This window comes from Takifugu flavidus, chromosome 13 (genome assembly GCF_003711565.1).
Source record: "Takifugu flavidus isolate HTHZ2018 chromosome 13, ASM371156v2, whole genome shotgun sequence".
NCBI lineage: Eukaryota > Metazoa > Chordata > Actinopteri > Tetraodontiformes > Tetraodontidae > Takifugu > Takifugu flavidus.
In genome coordinates this window covers 8,399,538-8,415,660 of record NC_079532.1, presented here as the reverse complement: position 1 = coordinate 8,415,660, position 16,123 = coordinate 8,399,538, and the positions used below count along the sequence as shown (strand labels likewise).

Sequence of the window (16,123 nt, the reverse complement as noted above, 5' to 3'; positions counted from 1 at the left end):
TAAACGCCACATTCATACTTCTGCTAACAGCAACAACAATAACAATAACACAATATGTCAGCCAACACTTATTTAAAAAGCAATTTTCCAGCACACATTGTATCAAAATCAAAACAACTATTCAGGATATTTGTTATTATTCAATTTTTATTTTTGGGTTGTTTCAGCAAGGCCAACAGTAAGAGGTCAAAGCCAGTTTACAAACGCACCCTGGTCCTCGGGGAAAGGTCACAGGCTGCCCTGGAAATGAACACATTAATAACATTAGTTACCAGTAATCAAATCTGGCAAAAGATCTAAAAGCATTTTTAAAAAAAATACAGATCATATTTACATGACATGGGATGAGGGATCAGTAAATAAAATGACAACTAGTAGGAGAATGTCAGAAATTATTCTCTTTGAATAATATAATACCATAAATGAGTCCTCTCAGATAAGGTCGTTTTACCTGGCATGAGAGGAATTTGGATTCCTGAGTCCTTGAGAACCACCTGTAGATTACAGGACTTGGCATCGCACTCAGCGCCACCTGCCTGTTGCCTGAGTATAACACAAACTTCATCTTTCCTCAGCAGCCAGTCCATCCGACAGCCCAGATAGCTCACGCCTCGAATGCAGAGCTCGGAAAGGTCGCTGGGGAGGAGCGGGGAAAACGCCAGGCACTCCTTTTGAACTCTATGGAAAAAAGAAGAAGTAGGACTTTTAAAGCTCTCTTCAAACTGACATTTAATTTACTTTGGCGAGAAGATGCACTGACCTGAAGCCAGTGTAACCGAACAGCACGGCCTGTAGGAATCCACCCATTCCTGTGAGAAAGTTGACTGCGCCAGAGCCATCGGACGACTCGCTCCACACCTGCGGGGACAGGTAACCACGTCAGCATCCGTTAACCAGCATTTAATCTTTGTCAAGGTGGGAGACACCAGGACACCTGGAATGGTCCTTGAATGTTCTGGAAGCACTTCTGGAGTAAAAGCTGAGCTTTCTCTGTGTCCCCCAGCTCCAGCCAACCGATCGCAAACATACTCTGAACAGGACAAAAGAAAAGGTTCAAATATACAGTAAACACACTCAATCAGAGCGTTGTGCATAAAGTGGCACCAGCGGAATATAGACATTTAAATTTTAATTTAATTAACTGTAGCATTTTTATGTGGTGTGACGACAAGTGACGAAAACTTGATATTAATTTGCTCCTATTGTGCAGCGGGTTGGCTCTTACCCACGTCATGGCTGGCCCATTAGGGTCTGTTACCGGCTCATACACCTCAAGGTCATTTTTCCTGACCTCTAGGGGCATTTGGAATCCAAGAGGATAACCCAGCATCACCGTGTCGGCCTGTTTCACTGGATACCCTGTGAGGATCGCACAGATGCTCACAACTGTGTCATATATGTCTGCGAAAGGTCAGTCAGCGGGTAAAGAGTCACCTTTGACGTAGCCGTCGTACTCAGGGTGGTACTGGGATGCCTGATCAAAAGGTATTTTTAGCCGTTCGGCCACATCCCGCCATGCTTTAGGTGCAGGATGATGGAGGAGGTTGGCCAAATCCTCCGCAAAGTGGAGACTGGCGGGCAGAAAAATCGACCGTCTCTGAAATTTGCGGGTAAGTTCACAGTGGAATGTGGTGCAAGTGTTCGAACCTCAATTTGGCCGCTGCGTTTGTGTACACCGAGTTGTTGACATTGCGGTAATACTCATCGGGCGGCATGACGCCTAACAAAAGTGGACAAAAGTGTGAGTTGGGTTTAGGAAACCCTCCAAAATACACTCTCTATTAGCAGTCTTACCCAAAAGATGATACTTCTGGTCTTCGGGGTTCCATTTAACCCTGGAAACCCAGTAATCTGCCACACCGTACACCAGCTCAGCGCCGCCCTCCCTGAACACAGACAGATCCTGCAACACAGAGCTCAGTCAGCAGGAGCCCAGAGGTCGAGATGGCACCAGGGTGAGGAACCAGCGCACCTGTGTGAGGTAGAGGTAGTTCTGAAAGGCCAGGGTGACGTCTCCGTTTATGTGAATCTCCTGTTGTCCGTAGACATCATCTGGACACACCTCCCTCCCTGACAGCGCGCTCTCCCAGGGGAACTTTAGTCCCTGTGAAACCCATGAATCCCAAACCTGACTTGTGAGTTCCGTCGCTGTGCTCAGGCCGTGGCTAATATTCAAGCTACGTGCTATATGGTGATCAGCTGTGCTCATTTACCATCATACCTTGTACCCCTGCTTCTGCGCATTGTATTTTGCACCATCGACCGTCCCCACCCTGTACTTCAGTACAGCTCGAGCTAGCTCGGGGTAGAACAGCGCTATGCCCGGGTACATCCAAATGTCCTGTCACAGGAACACAAGGTCATTTCAGGATGCCAGTCCAAGATGAATCATCTACCCAAATGTGTCTGATACCTGGTCCCAGAACACGTGGCCCCAGTAGTCCTGCCCGTCCCCGCCATTAGACAGCCCGCCTGGACTGATTCCACCGAAAGAGCTGGACGTGTCGTGTATGGATGGGAACGCGCTGAGCAGGTAGAACATGCAGCCAATCAGAGCCCTGCAGAGCCTTTCTGAACCCACCACCTCCAGCGTGCTCTTCAGCCACAGCTCCGCCCAGGCCTTATCGTGAGACGGGCGCAGGTCACCTGTCCCCATCCGAGTCAGGCCCTCATCGAACGCCCCCTCGGCGGACTCTGAAGTGTTGGCCACAGCCAGGAGGAAGCCACAGCGCACTTGGCTCTGTGCGGCAGGAAGTGTCAGAGAAGAAGGCACGGGCGTCCAGATGAGGTGCACCGCGGGACGAGGACCTCCGGGATACTCGGCGCTCTTCGTCATCCCATGAATGTACCTGAGTGCGTGAGATAAGTTGTAGCACATCCTGTTCAACAGTCAATAAAGTCTTCCATCAACCTTACCTTCCTCCTTTATAATCGGGACCCAACTTGAATTCAACGTCTTGGCTTTGCGGCGTGAACGAGCCGACCATCTCAACGGTGAACGGCTCCTCTGAGGTCACATGACGCACCATCAGGACCTCCATCACCATAAGGTTGGGGTAGCATCGGTGTGAATAGAAGGTCTGGGAGACGGCCACGCTGGGCGTGGTCAGCGTGTGGGTAAAAACACCTGGAGGAGAAGACGGGACGCTGAGGACGATTCAGGGCAGCAGACGTCCTCTGGGGAGGGTACCTGCGCGGGCGTCCAGGGTGTATTCCTGCCGGGCCGATGCCTCTACCCTCATCACCACAGCGAGAGGACAAGGCACATCTGCGCGGTGACACCGTCCTCCCTCCCCGTTGTAAACGCCACCCATGTGCATGACGTCGTTGTACACCCGCCATCCCAGAAGGCCGTTGGCTAACGGCGGGAGGAAACGGGGATCGGTGGGTAGAGAGTCGGCGGTGAAAAGGTATGGGTCTGAGCCACGCGGCATGGCGAGGGCGAGGGCGGCACTTCGAGGAGGGCCTGGGCAACAAAGCCACGCCGGTACGTGTCAAGTAGCACCGAGCTAAAAGGAAATGTTTTAAGCCCGTCATGAGATATGAGTCAGAACAGGAACAACATGCTGCTTCAGCATTTTCCACCTGATCTGGGTTTTTTCAACACTAAAAATACATGTTTCCTTAACAGACTCCTTTAATGACCTCTTTAATGGCATATTTTTTTTTTTGGGGGGGGGGGGGGGGGGGGGATTAAGGACAAGAGTAGTGGAGTTCTTATAAATAAAGTCAAAGTTCAGACCTCAGGAATTTGGTCTCGTCTGTGTTCCGACCTTTTGAGCCCCCCCCCAACAACCATCCCCCATTACTGACTTGGGAAATAAATTGATTGGTAAACAAGTAATTCATTAAGACTAATTGAGCAATCAACAACCCGCACAGACATGTCTAATATATATATATAAACTTCATGACTTAAAAAAGAAGAAGTTTTTCATACGTGCAGATTTAGGAACGTTTGACGCGCGTCCGCGACGGGGTGAGCAGAGCTGGACGCAGGAGGAGGAGGAGTGATGGTGCGTGTTCCCCGAAATGGTTTGAATGAAAAATGATTAAAAGCCACTTTGATGCTTCCTCTAAATGTACTTTCTTGGTTTATTTTCCAGGTCGGAAAAAAAAAAAAAAATCGAGCATTTGTGTCGCCGGGTCGGGCTGCAGGGAAAACCTGGAGTTGGGTGTGATCCAAAACACGGAGTGGACTCAGGTGACCAAATGGAACGGACACCGTTGTTGCAGTTTGGTGGGCAGGCATTTGCTTTTGGAGTTTAATTAGGGCGTATTGTTTTGTTGCCTGCGGAGCTTATATGGAAAAAATAGTCCCTTAAGTTTTACCAATGACACCTGTACACATCCTTTCATAAAAAATATATTAACTAATTTATAATTTCATATTTTTATTGTTGCCGAAGCCTGTAATAGGACAAGATGAGTAAATTATGAGGTGATTCATCAATACATTGGTACCTGTAAGCTCTTTTTGTAGTAAACCCCCTCATGCATGTTCTGTTCTGATGAGGGATTATGTCTGTCACTGTGAGGGCTGTGGATGCTGATACTGATCCATCCGTTGCCTTGGCAACTGTGGCTGTTCAGTCACATATTGTTGACTTAGTTTTTCGTGTCCTAAATGATTTCATATACATTAAAAGTCATAAATGACACCTTTTGATGGCGAGACTGATCATTTTGATAAAGTAAATCTGTTGTGGAGCGTTTCAACCCCAGCAGCAGTGCTCCACACCGGCCACCTGGTGGCGCAGAGCAGCTGTTTGTGTAACATCTGGCGTCATGCCGGAGGTCAGATCCACAAACCCTGGGAAAAAGCAGTGCTTTTCCCATATAAGGCTGCAATCCATCCGCTTCCCTGTTCCTCCCCAGCTCCCAGACTCGGGGTGGGGGGGTATTTACAGAGAGCGCCTCGACCGGCCTGGCATTCCTTATTAGGAGCTCAGCTCGTCAGCGGGACAGCGGTCCATCTCGGGTCCGATGGGGGGAAACGGATGAGCTTCGGCTACGCTTTAACACGCACGGACGAGATCTTTTGTTTAAACTGCAGAGTCTTCGTCACCGCAGCAGACGTAACGACGCTCGCGCTCCGTCATCGATGATTTACGGCCCACCTGGGAGACGCCGGAGATGGACGTACCAGTCCGGTCACACTGGAAAATCCATCCTGGCCCAGTTCTCCTTCTCCACCTACTGAAGTTGGAATGAGAAAACTGTAGAGATGAAGAACCTGGTGACAAAGCGCGCAATTAAGAGCCAACAAACCGCCGACTGTCGTCAAAAACCAGACAGAAAGTACAAACACTTTTTTTTATTAGAGTGCAGACATTCATTCAATATATTAGAAAAACCAACGTGATGAGAGGCTACATGGCATTTTACTTCAAAAGGGTATTATTTAAGACTAATATTTATATACACAGATAATATACATAATCAAGCTCCCTCTCAAGAGTGGAGCAAATATTGAAAAACTATGAGAATACCTTTATCAGTGGTAATATTAAAACCATGAAGAGCGGGAGTGTTCGTCGGAACATTTCTTTAATTGCGCATCGGTGGCTGATCTTCATCTACGACTTCTTCCGGCGACGCTGACAGAAAGGACGGGCAAAGCTTCGGAGATCGCTTTTAAAGTGCTGCGGCGGAACGAGCTGGTTCTGGTCACGTTTTCTTTAAGAGCGAGGAGTGCGTCTGTGGTCACAAAAAAAAATAAAAATCCAAACATGTGGGGAAGTGCACAGGTGGAGAGGTAGGTGGCTTCAAACACGTGTGGGAATATAAATAACCCAGCAGAGCTTCATGGACTTCCTGTGAAGACGGAGCCTGATTGAAGAGCTGTCTGTTGCTTTTTTTTCTTAATAAACACTTAAACTGCTTCACCACACCGTACATTTGTGAGTGAGGGCATTCGTGAACGTGTGGCGTGTGTTTGCAAATGCAAAAAACACGAATAACAAAGTGGGAGCTTCCAGGCCCAAGTTGCCTAATTGGCTCCGTGATTGTGCATGAAGGAAATATATGTTGCACGAGTAGGAATGTGTGTGCATGGTAGCGGTTCCCCGATGCACCGTTGCGGTTGTTGTTGGGTTTCAGGTGGTACACCAGCCCCGGCGTCTGCTGTCGGGGGCCTCTGGGCCGCTGCTGCTGGTCTTCTGCTCACAAACTGGGAATTAAAACAAAAACACAAGGCACAAAGGCCGCTCCAGCTGTTCGCAGAGGCCTCGCAATCCAGGTCAGGACTGCTGTGTTTAGGAACGTGGGACATTCGGCTGCTTCCCCCTTTGGCACCGGAAGGAATGCGTGGAAGCAGAGACGGATAGACGAATGATGGATGGAGGAAAGAATAGAAGGAGGGGTGTTTCCCTGGTTTTGGTCTCCCCATCTCGCCGTCTATTTGGAGAGTTTGCTGATGACCCGAATAAGAGCTCCATTTTCATCCTTTAGACGCTGGTTGTCTGCTCTCAGGTCAACCAGGACCTGGTTTGAAAAAATAAAATCACAGTAACATCAAGTGATGCTGAAGTGATGCAGGAGGTGATCTTTTAAGTCCCGTTGGTAAGATTTAAGCAAATGTTTACGGTCAGCGAGAGCTTGAGGTTTCTGGATGTTAAGAGGATGTCAAAGCGTCAGCGTAGCGTCACCTTCCTCTCAAGAATCTAGCATGGCAGCACGTGTGCGACTGCCCGAGGAGCTATTCTCCTCCAGAGTGGGAACGGCTGCAGCTACTTTCAAATGCTCTGACGACGTGGCTTATTAAGCTAAGCTAAGCTAAACTTAGCCAAGTTATCGGACATTATTACAAACCCTAACCCGGTTGTTGGTGGGGAGCTAAGAGACCTTCACAACACTCCATGCCTGCAGCAGCCAAAGCCAATCTAACAAAGCAGAAGCATTCCAAAGAGTCTGTGGCCACAGGAAGAATGTCTTCTCACCTTTAGCTCCTCCTCCAGCTCTCCCAGTCGTCGCTCCAGCATCCTCCGGTCCTGGTGTCAGAAAGGTGTGGAGGAGAGTGGAGGTGAGGAGAAGCGTGAAAGAGGAAGAGGAAGCAGTGAAAAGGTGAGAAAGCGGGTCAGTTGTGCCTGGTGGCTGCAGTGAGGCCGCTACCACGGTACTTGCCTTCCTCTCCAGCTCCAGCAGAGCCGAGCAGTCGCTGAGACGCTCCTGTCTCTGTTGGGTCAATGTCAACACATCAATGACTGTAACTCAGCGTTCCTCAATAGACTCAGTTACCTGATAATTATCCTCCCCCGCCCTCTGTAACTACATCACATCAACAGCAGGCATGTTTGCTAATTATTGTCATTTACAAAGATAATCTGGTTACAGTTGCACAGACGCACAATCTGACAACGCCACGTCTTTTATGGCATCTGGCAAAGCAACTCCAGGCTGCATTTCACACTCGGTCTTATTTATTCTACTATGGTCTGTGTGACATTAATGCAAGTGGCTTTCAAATGTTACTCGAAACAGACTTTCAAATGCAGTGCCGTTGACACAGCCCCAGGTCATGTGACCTAAAGTGTGATTTAATGCTGTTAAATACCAACAAAGGGCAGAGTTTTTTTATAAACCTGTGACTCTGTGTGTTACTTGGGCGTTTCTTTACAGCCGTCACTCTATTCTCCACTTCAAGCATTTAATTATTTGTTTGTTACACAAAGACTCTTCAGTGGTGTTAATTATGAGCCTAAACTGGGTGTGAGTGTGTGTTGAAACCCTGAGCATCACCGCTTGAGCGTTCAACCACGTTAGTGGCAACAACATGAACAGCAGCCACAGTGACGAAGCATCACTTTGGGAGGACATTCAAGTGTCTCCGCGTCATCACCTGTGTGGCCTTTTCCAATTCCAAGCGGGTCTGACTGATAACCCTCTGGGTGTCCTGCAGCTGGGTCTGGAGCTGGCTGTTTTCTCTGGAGACCTCCTCAAACAACTGCAGGGACACGGCAACACGTTTGTGTGGTGGCTGTTAAACAGTTCCAAAGGCAACACAAAGACAACCCCCAAAGGGACTCAAAGGAGGGGGACGCCTCACGAGTCTCGGTACCTTTTTGAAATCTTTGGTCTCTCCCCCTGGGGTGCAGTCGTTACACGAGCTGTCCGACCTGAGTGCGTCGATGAGCAGAGGTCAGAGATAACGCTCTCGGAAAGACTACGCCGATTGATTGATTGAATGAATGAAGGATGAGGGGAAAACAAACAGGGCAAAGGCCGCGGCCATACCTGGAACCCAAGTGTCCGACTGTCTGTAAACACAGAAGATAAGCAGAGCCGGTTACAGGCGGGATCTTAACCTGCCGCAGCAAGACCTCAAACCAAAACACACACGTACCCGTGGATCCAGCCCACTTCCTGTAAACTCTTCCTCTCCGCTTGGCTCGTTGTCGTCGTTCTGAACACGACAGAGAAACTGCAGGTTAGGTGCCGAAACCAAAACACAACTCTGTTAAAGCCATTATTGTTCCGCATTTCCTGCTGACAGTTTTCTCTTCCTAACATGGTTCGCTACCCATCTGTTAAACAGACGCTCCCAGTGTTTACCTCCCCGGTCCTCTGTGCCTTCCTCCTGGCCCGAGCTTGTCTCCTCTCTCCGCGCTCTCTGGCCCATCTCTCCATTTCATTTTCCCCAGTGCTGGTGTCAAGATCTAGGGAAAAAAGCCCCCATCTAACGTGTCAGCATGTTCTTGTGTGCTGAAAGGAACTCTTTTGAAAAGGTCATCGGTGATCTGCACCTTTCTTGTCAGCGGTTTGTGGTCGCGGGGAGCCAGCGGGCTGCGTGAGGCCCAGCAGGTCGGACTTCTGCAGACTGGCTATACGAGACCTCCAGCTCACTTCCTGTAAACACAGTATTCTCCTGCTAAGTGATGTCACATGACTTGAGCACAGGCCTATAACTGGAACATATGGCCCTCACCCCTTCCTCTGCTTTCTTTAGTTTTGCTTCCTTCTCCTCCTCCTTTTCTCTTCCTTTGTTGTCCGTCTTCATCGTCTTCTCTGCCTCCTGCAGGTCTGTCAGCGTCACCCCCTGACAAATAAACAAAACAACAACAACAAACAAACACCTTTATTCAATCTCTGCCCACCTTCGTTGTTTCTAAAGAGGACCGTCGGGCTCTTGTCTGTACCTGAGTGGAGCGGCGGGACTGCCGTGCGTGTCGTGAGCGAGCTTTCCTTTGTGCCTCAGCCTCCTCGTCCCGCACTGGTGTCAGGTACGACCTACGCAAGTCACATATTTTCAGATAAATGCAGCACCATCACCTCTCACGCACCAGTCAAAGACCTACTTGCGCCTCTGCTTGGTCTCCTGCTCGCCTGTGGTTGGAGCTTGAGAGTTGGCACTGGTGACAGCAGACTGATCCTTCTGTTCCTGAGGAAGTCTAAGAGAGGACGGTAGATTATTTACAAATACAGACAGGCCTTGTTAAAGGAAGCCAGTGGCTTTTCAAGCATTTAAGGGTCTATTCAAACCTTTATCTGGTATTTTAATTGCATTGTAAATGTAATGAAAGATGTCCCGTGCGTCATCACTCTTATCTACTCATGTCACGATGTGTTGGTCTACCTCTGGGACAAGACACTATTAAGATGGCTGAGTCCACTGGAGCTGGTTCCTGTGTTAGCTGAGGTTACCGACGGGTCGTCCAGTCTCTTTCCGTAAGACGAGCTGAAAATCCAGTAAAACACAGACATGTTTTGCAGTCACGCCTCGACGCAGACAATAGCCTGCGATTCATCAAAAACAACACAAACAGGTGGGGAGTGGCGAGCTGCACAACTGACCTGTGGAGCAAAGAAGGGGTGGAGCTAGTGAAATCATTCCCTGGCTGACTATAGAGGCGACGGGTGTAAGAGGAGCTACGGCTCAACCAGCTGGGGGGAGGGACAGACGGACAGACAGACAGGCAGACACAGACGTGAGCACATTTACAGCAGAGTGAGGAGCTCTGGAAGCACAGACAGCAGAACACCCACTTGTTGGAGTTGTCAGGGCTGCTGTCTGGAATACTGAAGAGCCTCCTCGTTGGGATGGGTGGCACGCGGGCGAGTCTTGGCTCCTAAGAAGGATGGAAGAGATCGCTTTGTTTTTCTTGTATGACTCATGAAATCATAAAAGAATCCTTTCATTAGAGGAATGAAAGATGAATCAAAGCAGCTGGGTTCTTATTACTTCAGTTCTTCCCCGACCATTATATATAACACGGATCACATTAGATTTAATGATCAGCTCGTTACTGGGGAAAAAACTATAATGAGAGATAAGGCGAGATTATTATGGGTCAAGTTAGCATTACTGCTAGCATTACTACTGCACCACCCAGTGAGCACGCTAAGGGATACATATCAAACACACCCCAACATTCCAGGTAAAACAGCCTGATCAGCTTATCCAACTGGTTATACTGGGACATGGGATGGAAGAAAACACTGTTAAAAGCGTGTTGACCTTTGCATCGGCCTCGGAGCTGAGGCGGGGGCTGGAAGCAGACCGGGTCATGGCCAGGCCAGCGTCTGGTACTCTAGCGTGGTCCTGACCGGAGTCTGTCAGCCCAGCAGAGCCCAGAGTCACAGAGCTTCCCGCCTTCCTCAGTGACGTTCTCCAAGAGCCCGGCGCTTCGGTGGTCGGGGGCTTGTTCAGGTCCTGCAGTAAAACCAGGAAACGTCAACACTTTTGTTGCCTGACCGTCTCTCCACGTTGCGACCACACTTGTCCGTTACCTTCTTCATTTGGCTCACAGCAGAACCCACTGACATGGAGGTAGGGAGCAGGCCGGTCGTGTTGCGTTTGTTGTTCAAGTTATTAATGAGCTCTCGGTTTTTCGCTTTCTCTGCAACCAAGTTAAAGTCAACAATCAAGCACAGAAATTTATTTGTCTTCCTTCAAACTTCCTGCCCGGCTCTTAAGGTTAAACTGATTTTTAATAAAAGCTGTGTCAGATTCTTTTATTCTTACCCGACTCAGCGTCACTCTCCGATTCGCTCTCCTCTTCGGAGCTGGAGCTGCTGGAGGCCTTCCCCTGGCTCTGACCCGTCTGGCCTTCCTCCTCCTCATCCTCCACCGGGCTGCTCGGCAGCGCCGGCGACGTGTGCTTCTCGCGCTCATGGAGGCAGATCTTCTCTTTGCTGCTCATACGAGAGATAGAAGTCCTGGAAGGGCGGGGCCAAGGTGGGGGGGGACAACAGGTGGCATGCGGGGGGGGGGGGGCTGATCAGTGAGGGCACTCATTCCATGTGCAGCCGATTAGAGCGAGCATGCAATGCATTGTGGGTGAAACAGCGGGGTGTAGCGTTGCTGTCTATGGCTACGTTCTACTGTTCTACCTGCAGATGTTCTTTATGTTCTTGCTGCATGAACAAAGTAACATAAGAAGAACAGGTACAGGACAAAACACGACACTGAACAAAGATGCTGGAATGGATTCACTCTTAAAAATACTAATGGTAAAGTAGAGTTCATAATAAAGGGGTTCAACGCAGAACTGAATGTGCCCGTGGGCTCCATCTATTCGAAGCAGTGTCGCTGTACAAATGGCTCATGGGAATACTTGCATGCACACTGGGAATACTGGGATTCAGCTGTGTTCATCTGCTGCCACACGCACAAACCCGCTGGCACTGACCTGCGCGCCCGAACTGGTACGATGGGTATTTGCTGGCTGGTCTCAATGACAGGAGTCTGTTTTTCTTTCTCGGTGCGTAACTGGAGAGAAATATAAACACCGACCGTAAACAGGCGCAAAAAAAACCCCTCTGCTGCCGTAAAGTCATCAGTCATAACAGGTTTATCTGGAGGTAGCGGCGAGCGGATGCCAGCAGGGACTCACGGCGTTCTGTTTCTTCTGAAGCTCCTCCAGCGCGTCCACGAGGTTCTCGTCCGCCACGTCTAAAGGCGTTTGGCCCTACAAGGACATTCACAGCGCAGCATCATGGCACACGTGCGGCCTTTTTTAAGTAGGTTTAAAGCTTCCCCAACGCTCACCACGTTGTTGACGGCGCCCATGTCGCACATGTTGTCGGCGAGCAGGCTGCACACCTCCTCCTGCCCCCAATGAGCGGCGGCGTGCAGCGGCGTCCACCCGTCGCTGTCCCTGCTGTTCACGTCCACGCCGCACTGCAACAGCACCCTGCGCCGGAGGAGCCCGGGAGACGAGAAGGACGATTAGGATGTCACGTGACTTTTGTTAGAAACAGCTGCAGCACATTGGGAAATTCCGGGGCTGCGACGCTCCAGACGGATACTCACTTCAGGACTTCGATGTAGCCTTTGGCGGAGGCCACGTGCAGAGCGGTGGCCTTGGTGTTCGGGTGAGGCGTGAGCGTGCCGCCTACTGCCAGCACGGCCATGGCGTCCTGCAGCATGACCCGCTCCTCTTCCTTTCTGGACTTATCCACATCTATCCCTGAGGAGCAGAAACACAAAAAGGACAAAGTTTAGTCCCAGATTTCCGAGTTCCCCCTGTAAACAACAAACAAATGAATAAATAAAAGCACCTCACCTTGCTTTTTGATTTCCGCTTTGAGAAGTCTCTCCATGGCGTCTTCCGTAGCCACGTCAAGAGGAAGTTCTCCTTCGCTGTTGACTGCTCCGACATTAGCTCCGTGCTCTATCAGGTATCTGCAAAAACAACAGTAACAACATGTAGAGGCCATGTGGCACTCAGCTCCCCACGTCATCATGGTGGCGTATTTCTGTCACTGGAAACTGGGAGGGATTTGAGTCACAGGGTCATAATTTCACCTCCTACTTCAGCCCAAAGTCTAAACTGTGGCCCCAGAGAAGCTCCCCAGGCTGCTGGTTCCTTTAGGTGCTTTACTTCCAGATTTTTGAGTAGCAGCTGGATTCATACGGGTGCTTTTTCAACATGATAGCGTGACTGTGCCTTTTTCATCTGGACATGTTTTACAACACTCACTTAACGATCTGTATGAAACCACAGGAAGCGGCGGCGTGCAGCGGAGTCCAGCCCTCGTTGTCCCCTCTGTTGATGTCGCTGCCGCTCTCCACCAGAAACTGGACCATCTCTGCGTTCTCATCAATGCAGGCCTGCCAGACAGCACACGTGACACCATAAAAACACTGTTTACAGCAGGAATTACAGCCCAGGTTCGGCAAAGAACCAACTTATTTTAGTTTGTTATGACAGCCAACGCCAAAGTCACTCCCAAAATCCATTAAACGCAACTGAGGCACGTGGGTAAAACAATGACTACTGTGTCTGCTGCTTCTAATGACTTGGTTAAGTGGGCTGCTAACAGCCCTAAAGTGCTTTCCAAAACAGAGGCAGGGAAACAGTGGGCCTATTTAAGCGTTTTCCCTGAAGCAAAGTCTCGCAGAGATCCCAACGTGATCCAACACACATCCCAAGATGGATCTCATGAGGGCCCCATGCTGCTGCGTCAGGATACGTCACATTCATTCCAGCCACTACTTGGCCGAGAGAGTCCTCCTCAAAATAAGTGAATCCAGACAATGAAACGAACATCTCAAATAATAGACAGAGGAAAATAATTGTCTAATTCTCTTTTTGCTTCAGGACACCTGCTGCGGGGGATCATGTGACCAGCTACGTGCCCGTGTCCTCCAGGAGGTTAGAGCGGCGAGTGTCTGCCGCTGCGCAGAACCTCGACCATCAGGACATCTTAAGCCACCTCCTGTAAGAGGCTTTGGGCAACTAATCACAAAGCTGCTCGACGCCTTAACAACCAAAAATCACCCACGCCATCGACCTGCGATCCACAACTGTGGCTCAGCAACTTCACCCGAACATCTCAGAGCCAAATCCCAAGTTATCAGCCCCGAAGTGAAACCCAGCTCAGTGCATCCGTCCCGGATCGGATCGGATCGGGGCAGCTGTGGTAAACAGTAAACGCAGGAAGGAGGCCCTCCGAGCCAGCCGAATGAATGAACAGAGGACACTTCACCCCATGCTTGTTGCGAGGGTCACACTCGTCCGTGCAGCAGACCCCTTTACTGGGTCATCAAGTGACTCATTGTGGATGCTGCCTTTGTAACAGCAGCCTGCTCTGTCCCAGGAATGCTTTCCATTTCTTCATCTGAATTCCCTAAAGTCCCCACTGTGGGGAATTGTCAAAGGGAAGGAGAAAGAGCGGCAGGGAGAAGAAGAGGAAGAGGAGGAGGAGGAGGAGGAGGGGGGGGGCACAAAGCATAGTAGAGAAGACAGAAAGCCTTTGGATGGAGGGGATGGAAAGTTTAGAGAGCGCGGGCCTATATTTAATTCTGGTTTCCCGGCAACCGATGAGTAACGGGGAGAAACGGACCGCGGTGGGTGACAATCCCACACACGGCTGGTCTGAAGGAGGGTCCCATCCAGGCAGCACGTGCCTGGCTGGATGTAAAACTTCCACAAATAAAACCCAGCCAACCCTAACTCTGATTTTCCTCCCAGGAGCCCAGAGCAGATGAAGCCCGGTTCACCCGGAGCGGAAAGAAGAACCGGGTCCACTGGTGCACTCAGGTGCCCAGATGAAATGCAGCGCGTGGTGTGACGGCACGGTGACGTGTTTATGCCACGCGGCGTTGGAAAAGCAGAGGAAAGACCGAGGGCTGGCGTGACAGCGACGCTGTCCAGGCGGCTCCTCTTTGTTATGACTGAAGGGAGGGACGATACCGAGCGGCGTGAAGACACGCTCGAAGGAGGCCGAGCCAACAGAAACAATCCTTTAGAATTCCATCCAAACCAAAAAGGTTAAACATTCATCAGCACCGACTGAACCAGGGAGCTTCCTCCACTGGGCAGCACAGTGAGGATGCATCCATCCACGGTCAGAACGCTGAAGCGTGGCGCCGGATCAGGCACGAGTGTTTCGACATCAGCGACACCGTCCTGAGGGATGATCAATACGTCTCCCAGAGATTAGCAGAGCTACAAACAGACATGGTTATCAGCATCTGGACTGTAACTCATCCAAGTGTCCCCTGAATGATAGTCAAGCTCAAAAGCACAAGTCCAGAAGCCAGTTTGTGCATCAGATCAGGTCAGATCCATCATGCAAGAACTGATGGGTTGTTATTGAAACTGCATTCACTGACCTTCTATCTCACCCGGGGGGACCGTTTGCTCGGACGGAACCTATTAATGTCCAAATGTCGGGCTCCGGGGTGACCGGTTTTACTGTCAGATGCTAACAGTTGGAAACTTTAGGCTAGAAAAGAGGCCTGTTAACGACAGACAGACCAATGTTTGCAGAGGCCAGAAGAGTCGCTGACGCCGGGCCAAGAGATGACAAAGTGATGACTTTAGCCTCGCTATCCTGCAGCTGCCACGTTGAAAAGCTGCGTAGATGCCGAGCACCACAAAGTCTACCTCCCCCCCCCTCTTTTACCCTCATCGTTAATACCTCATCGACAGGACGATTACAGCAGGCAAAGGCGAAATGTCGCTGCTTGACGGGAGGCGACAGTTAGCAACTAGTTAGCCGAGCGCGGACCGAGTTGCTAACGGTGGAAGTCAGGGCAACTTAACTACCTGATGAAGCGCTGTCAGCCCGTCTATGTTGGCGTGGTTGATGTCAGCTCCCTGCCGGAGCAGCGCCGCCACCTCCTCCCGATCCCCGGCGGAGCAGGCGGCCATAAACACGGCGCCCTGCGCGAAGCGAACTTTGGCCCGCCGCGTCCCAGAAACACTCAGGGTATCCCGGCCCTCCGATCCAGTCCGATCCGTCTCCGAACCCAGCCATCGCTGTAGCTGATCCTGCCGTCGCTGTTTGGCAGCTTCGGACCGGGAATGGTCAGTAGCCGCCATCTTCCCTGGTCTGATTCAGCTCATGGTACGAGGAGAAGCGGGGTGGATGGTTTGGATCGAGGCTCCTCGGGGCGTCGCCCCCTGGCGGACACATGGCGACAGTGAGCCGTGAACTTCAGAGGGAACTTTTCTCCCACGCTGCGTTCAGGGTCTACTCGGAAATTCTTTATCAAGCTCGACCTTGTCTTGATCTCTATTTCCTTTTTAAAAAAAAGATAATTGTTTTTATTATTGATTCATGTTATGTGTAGATTTGCTACTGTTTGACCAGACAGCAGAGTACAGTATAGAAATATTCAAGGCAGTCCAAACAGGGGTAAGGATTCACTCAAACACAACAAAACCTAAAA

At 50.2% G+C, this 16,123-nt stretch overlaps 2 protein-coding genes and 1 long non-coding RNA gene across 6 annotated transcripts; 1 reads left to right on the top strand and 2 right to left on the bottom strand.

Annotated features, from left to right (window-relative positions):
• Window positions 1-129: 129 nt before the first annotated feature.
• On the bottom strand, window positions 130-3,434 carry pgghg (protein-glucosylgalactosylhydroxylysine glucosidase). Its single transcript, XM_057050864.1, has 13 exons — window positions 3,191-3,434; window positions 2,917-3,127; window positions 2,414-2,849; window positions 2,222-2,341; window positions 1,973-2,104; window positions 1,795-1,903; window positions 1,648-1,720; window positions 1,435-1,571; window positions 1,226-1,359; window positions 935-1,030; window positions 761-858; window positions 452-678; window positions 130-240 (listed from the first exon to the last, which is right to left on the bottom strand). Exons 1-13 carry the CDS (start codon window positions 3,432-3,434, stop codon window positions 164-166), a joined length of 2,094 nt encoding a protein of 697 aa, XP_056906844.1. The 3' UTR covers window positions 130-163.
• On the top strand, window positions 3,347-4,665 carry LOC130535694 (uncharacterized). Its single transcript, XR_008953191.1, has 2 exons — window positions 3,347-3,487; window positions 3,947-4,665. It is a non-coding gene; the product is annotated as an uncharacterized LOC130535694 (long non-coding RNA).
• A 637-nt stretch (window positions 4,666-5,302) lies between these two features.
• Window positions 5,303-15,868, bottom strand: zmp:0000001167 (protein phosphatase 1 regulatory subunit 12A). 4 transcript variants are annotated; one of them, XM_057050858.1, is made up of 25 exons: window positions 15,498-15,868; window positions 12,924-13,054; window positions 12,507-12,625; window positions 12,254-12,410; window positions 11,990-12,134; window positions 11,835-11,909; window positions 11,631-11,710; window positions 10,964-11,133; window positions 10,729-10,838; window positions 10,457-10,651; window positions 9,985-10,067; window positions 9,793-9,882; window positions 9,575-9,676; window positions 9,297-9,389; window positions 9,138-9,228; window positions 8,927-9,037; window positions 8,745-8,847; window positions 8,554-8,657; window positions 8,345-8,404; window positions 8,236-8,258; window positions 8,060-8,117; window positions 7,841-7,945; window positions 7,126-7,176; window positions 6,942-6,992; window positions 5,303-6,486 (listed from the first exon to the last, which is right to left on the bottom strand). In XM_057050858.1, exons 1-25 carry the CDS (start codon window positions 15,771-15,773, stop codon window positions 6,400-6,402), a joined length of 2,670 nt encoding a protein of 889 aa, XP_056906838.1. In that variant the 5' UTR covers window positions 15,774-15,868; the 3' UTR covers window positions 5,303-6,399. The 4 variants fall into 4 exon arrangements, with proteins under 4 accessions (XP_056906838.1, XP_056906837.1, XP_056906839.1 ...); XM_057050857.1 differs by having other exon boundaries at window positions 10,964-11,157; window positions 15,498-15,867; XM_057050859.1 differs by lacking the exon at window positions 6,942-6,992 and having other exon boundaries at window positions 10,964-11,157.
• Between the last annotated feature and the right edge of the window lie 255 nt (window positions 15,869-16,123).

What these genes read in the sequence shown, in the direction of transcription:
- pgghg (XM_057050864.1), bottom strand. Translation starts at nt 3,434, where the DNA reads ATGCCGCGTGGCTCAGACCCATACCTTTTCACCGCCGACTCTCTACCC. An exon ending in GCCACGTGTTCTGGGACCAG is followed by an intron (nt 2,342 to 2,413) that starts GTATCAGACACA and finishes TTCCTGTGACAG; the next exon opens with GACATTTGGATGTACCCGGG. An exon ending in CCAGAAGTATCATCTTTTGG is followed by an intron (nt 1,721 to 1,794) that starts GTAAGACTGCTA and finishes CACTTTTGTTAG; the next exon opens with GCGTCATGCCGCCCGATGAG.
- zmp:0000001167 (XM_057050857.1), bottom strand. Translation starts at nt 15,773, where the DNA reads ATGGCGGCTACTGACCATTCCCGGTCCGAAGCTGCCAAACAGCGACGG. An exon ending in GGCTACATCGAAGTCCTGAA is followed by an intron (nt 12,135 to 12,253) that starts GTGAGTATCCGT and finishes CCTCCGGCGCAG; the next exon opens with GGTGCTGTTGCAGTGCGGCG. An exon ending in TGCTGGAGCTGGAGAGGAAG is followed by an intron (nt 6,993 to 7,125) that starts GCAAGTACCGTG and finishes TTCTGACACCAG; the next exon opens with GACCGGAGGATGCTGGAGCG.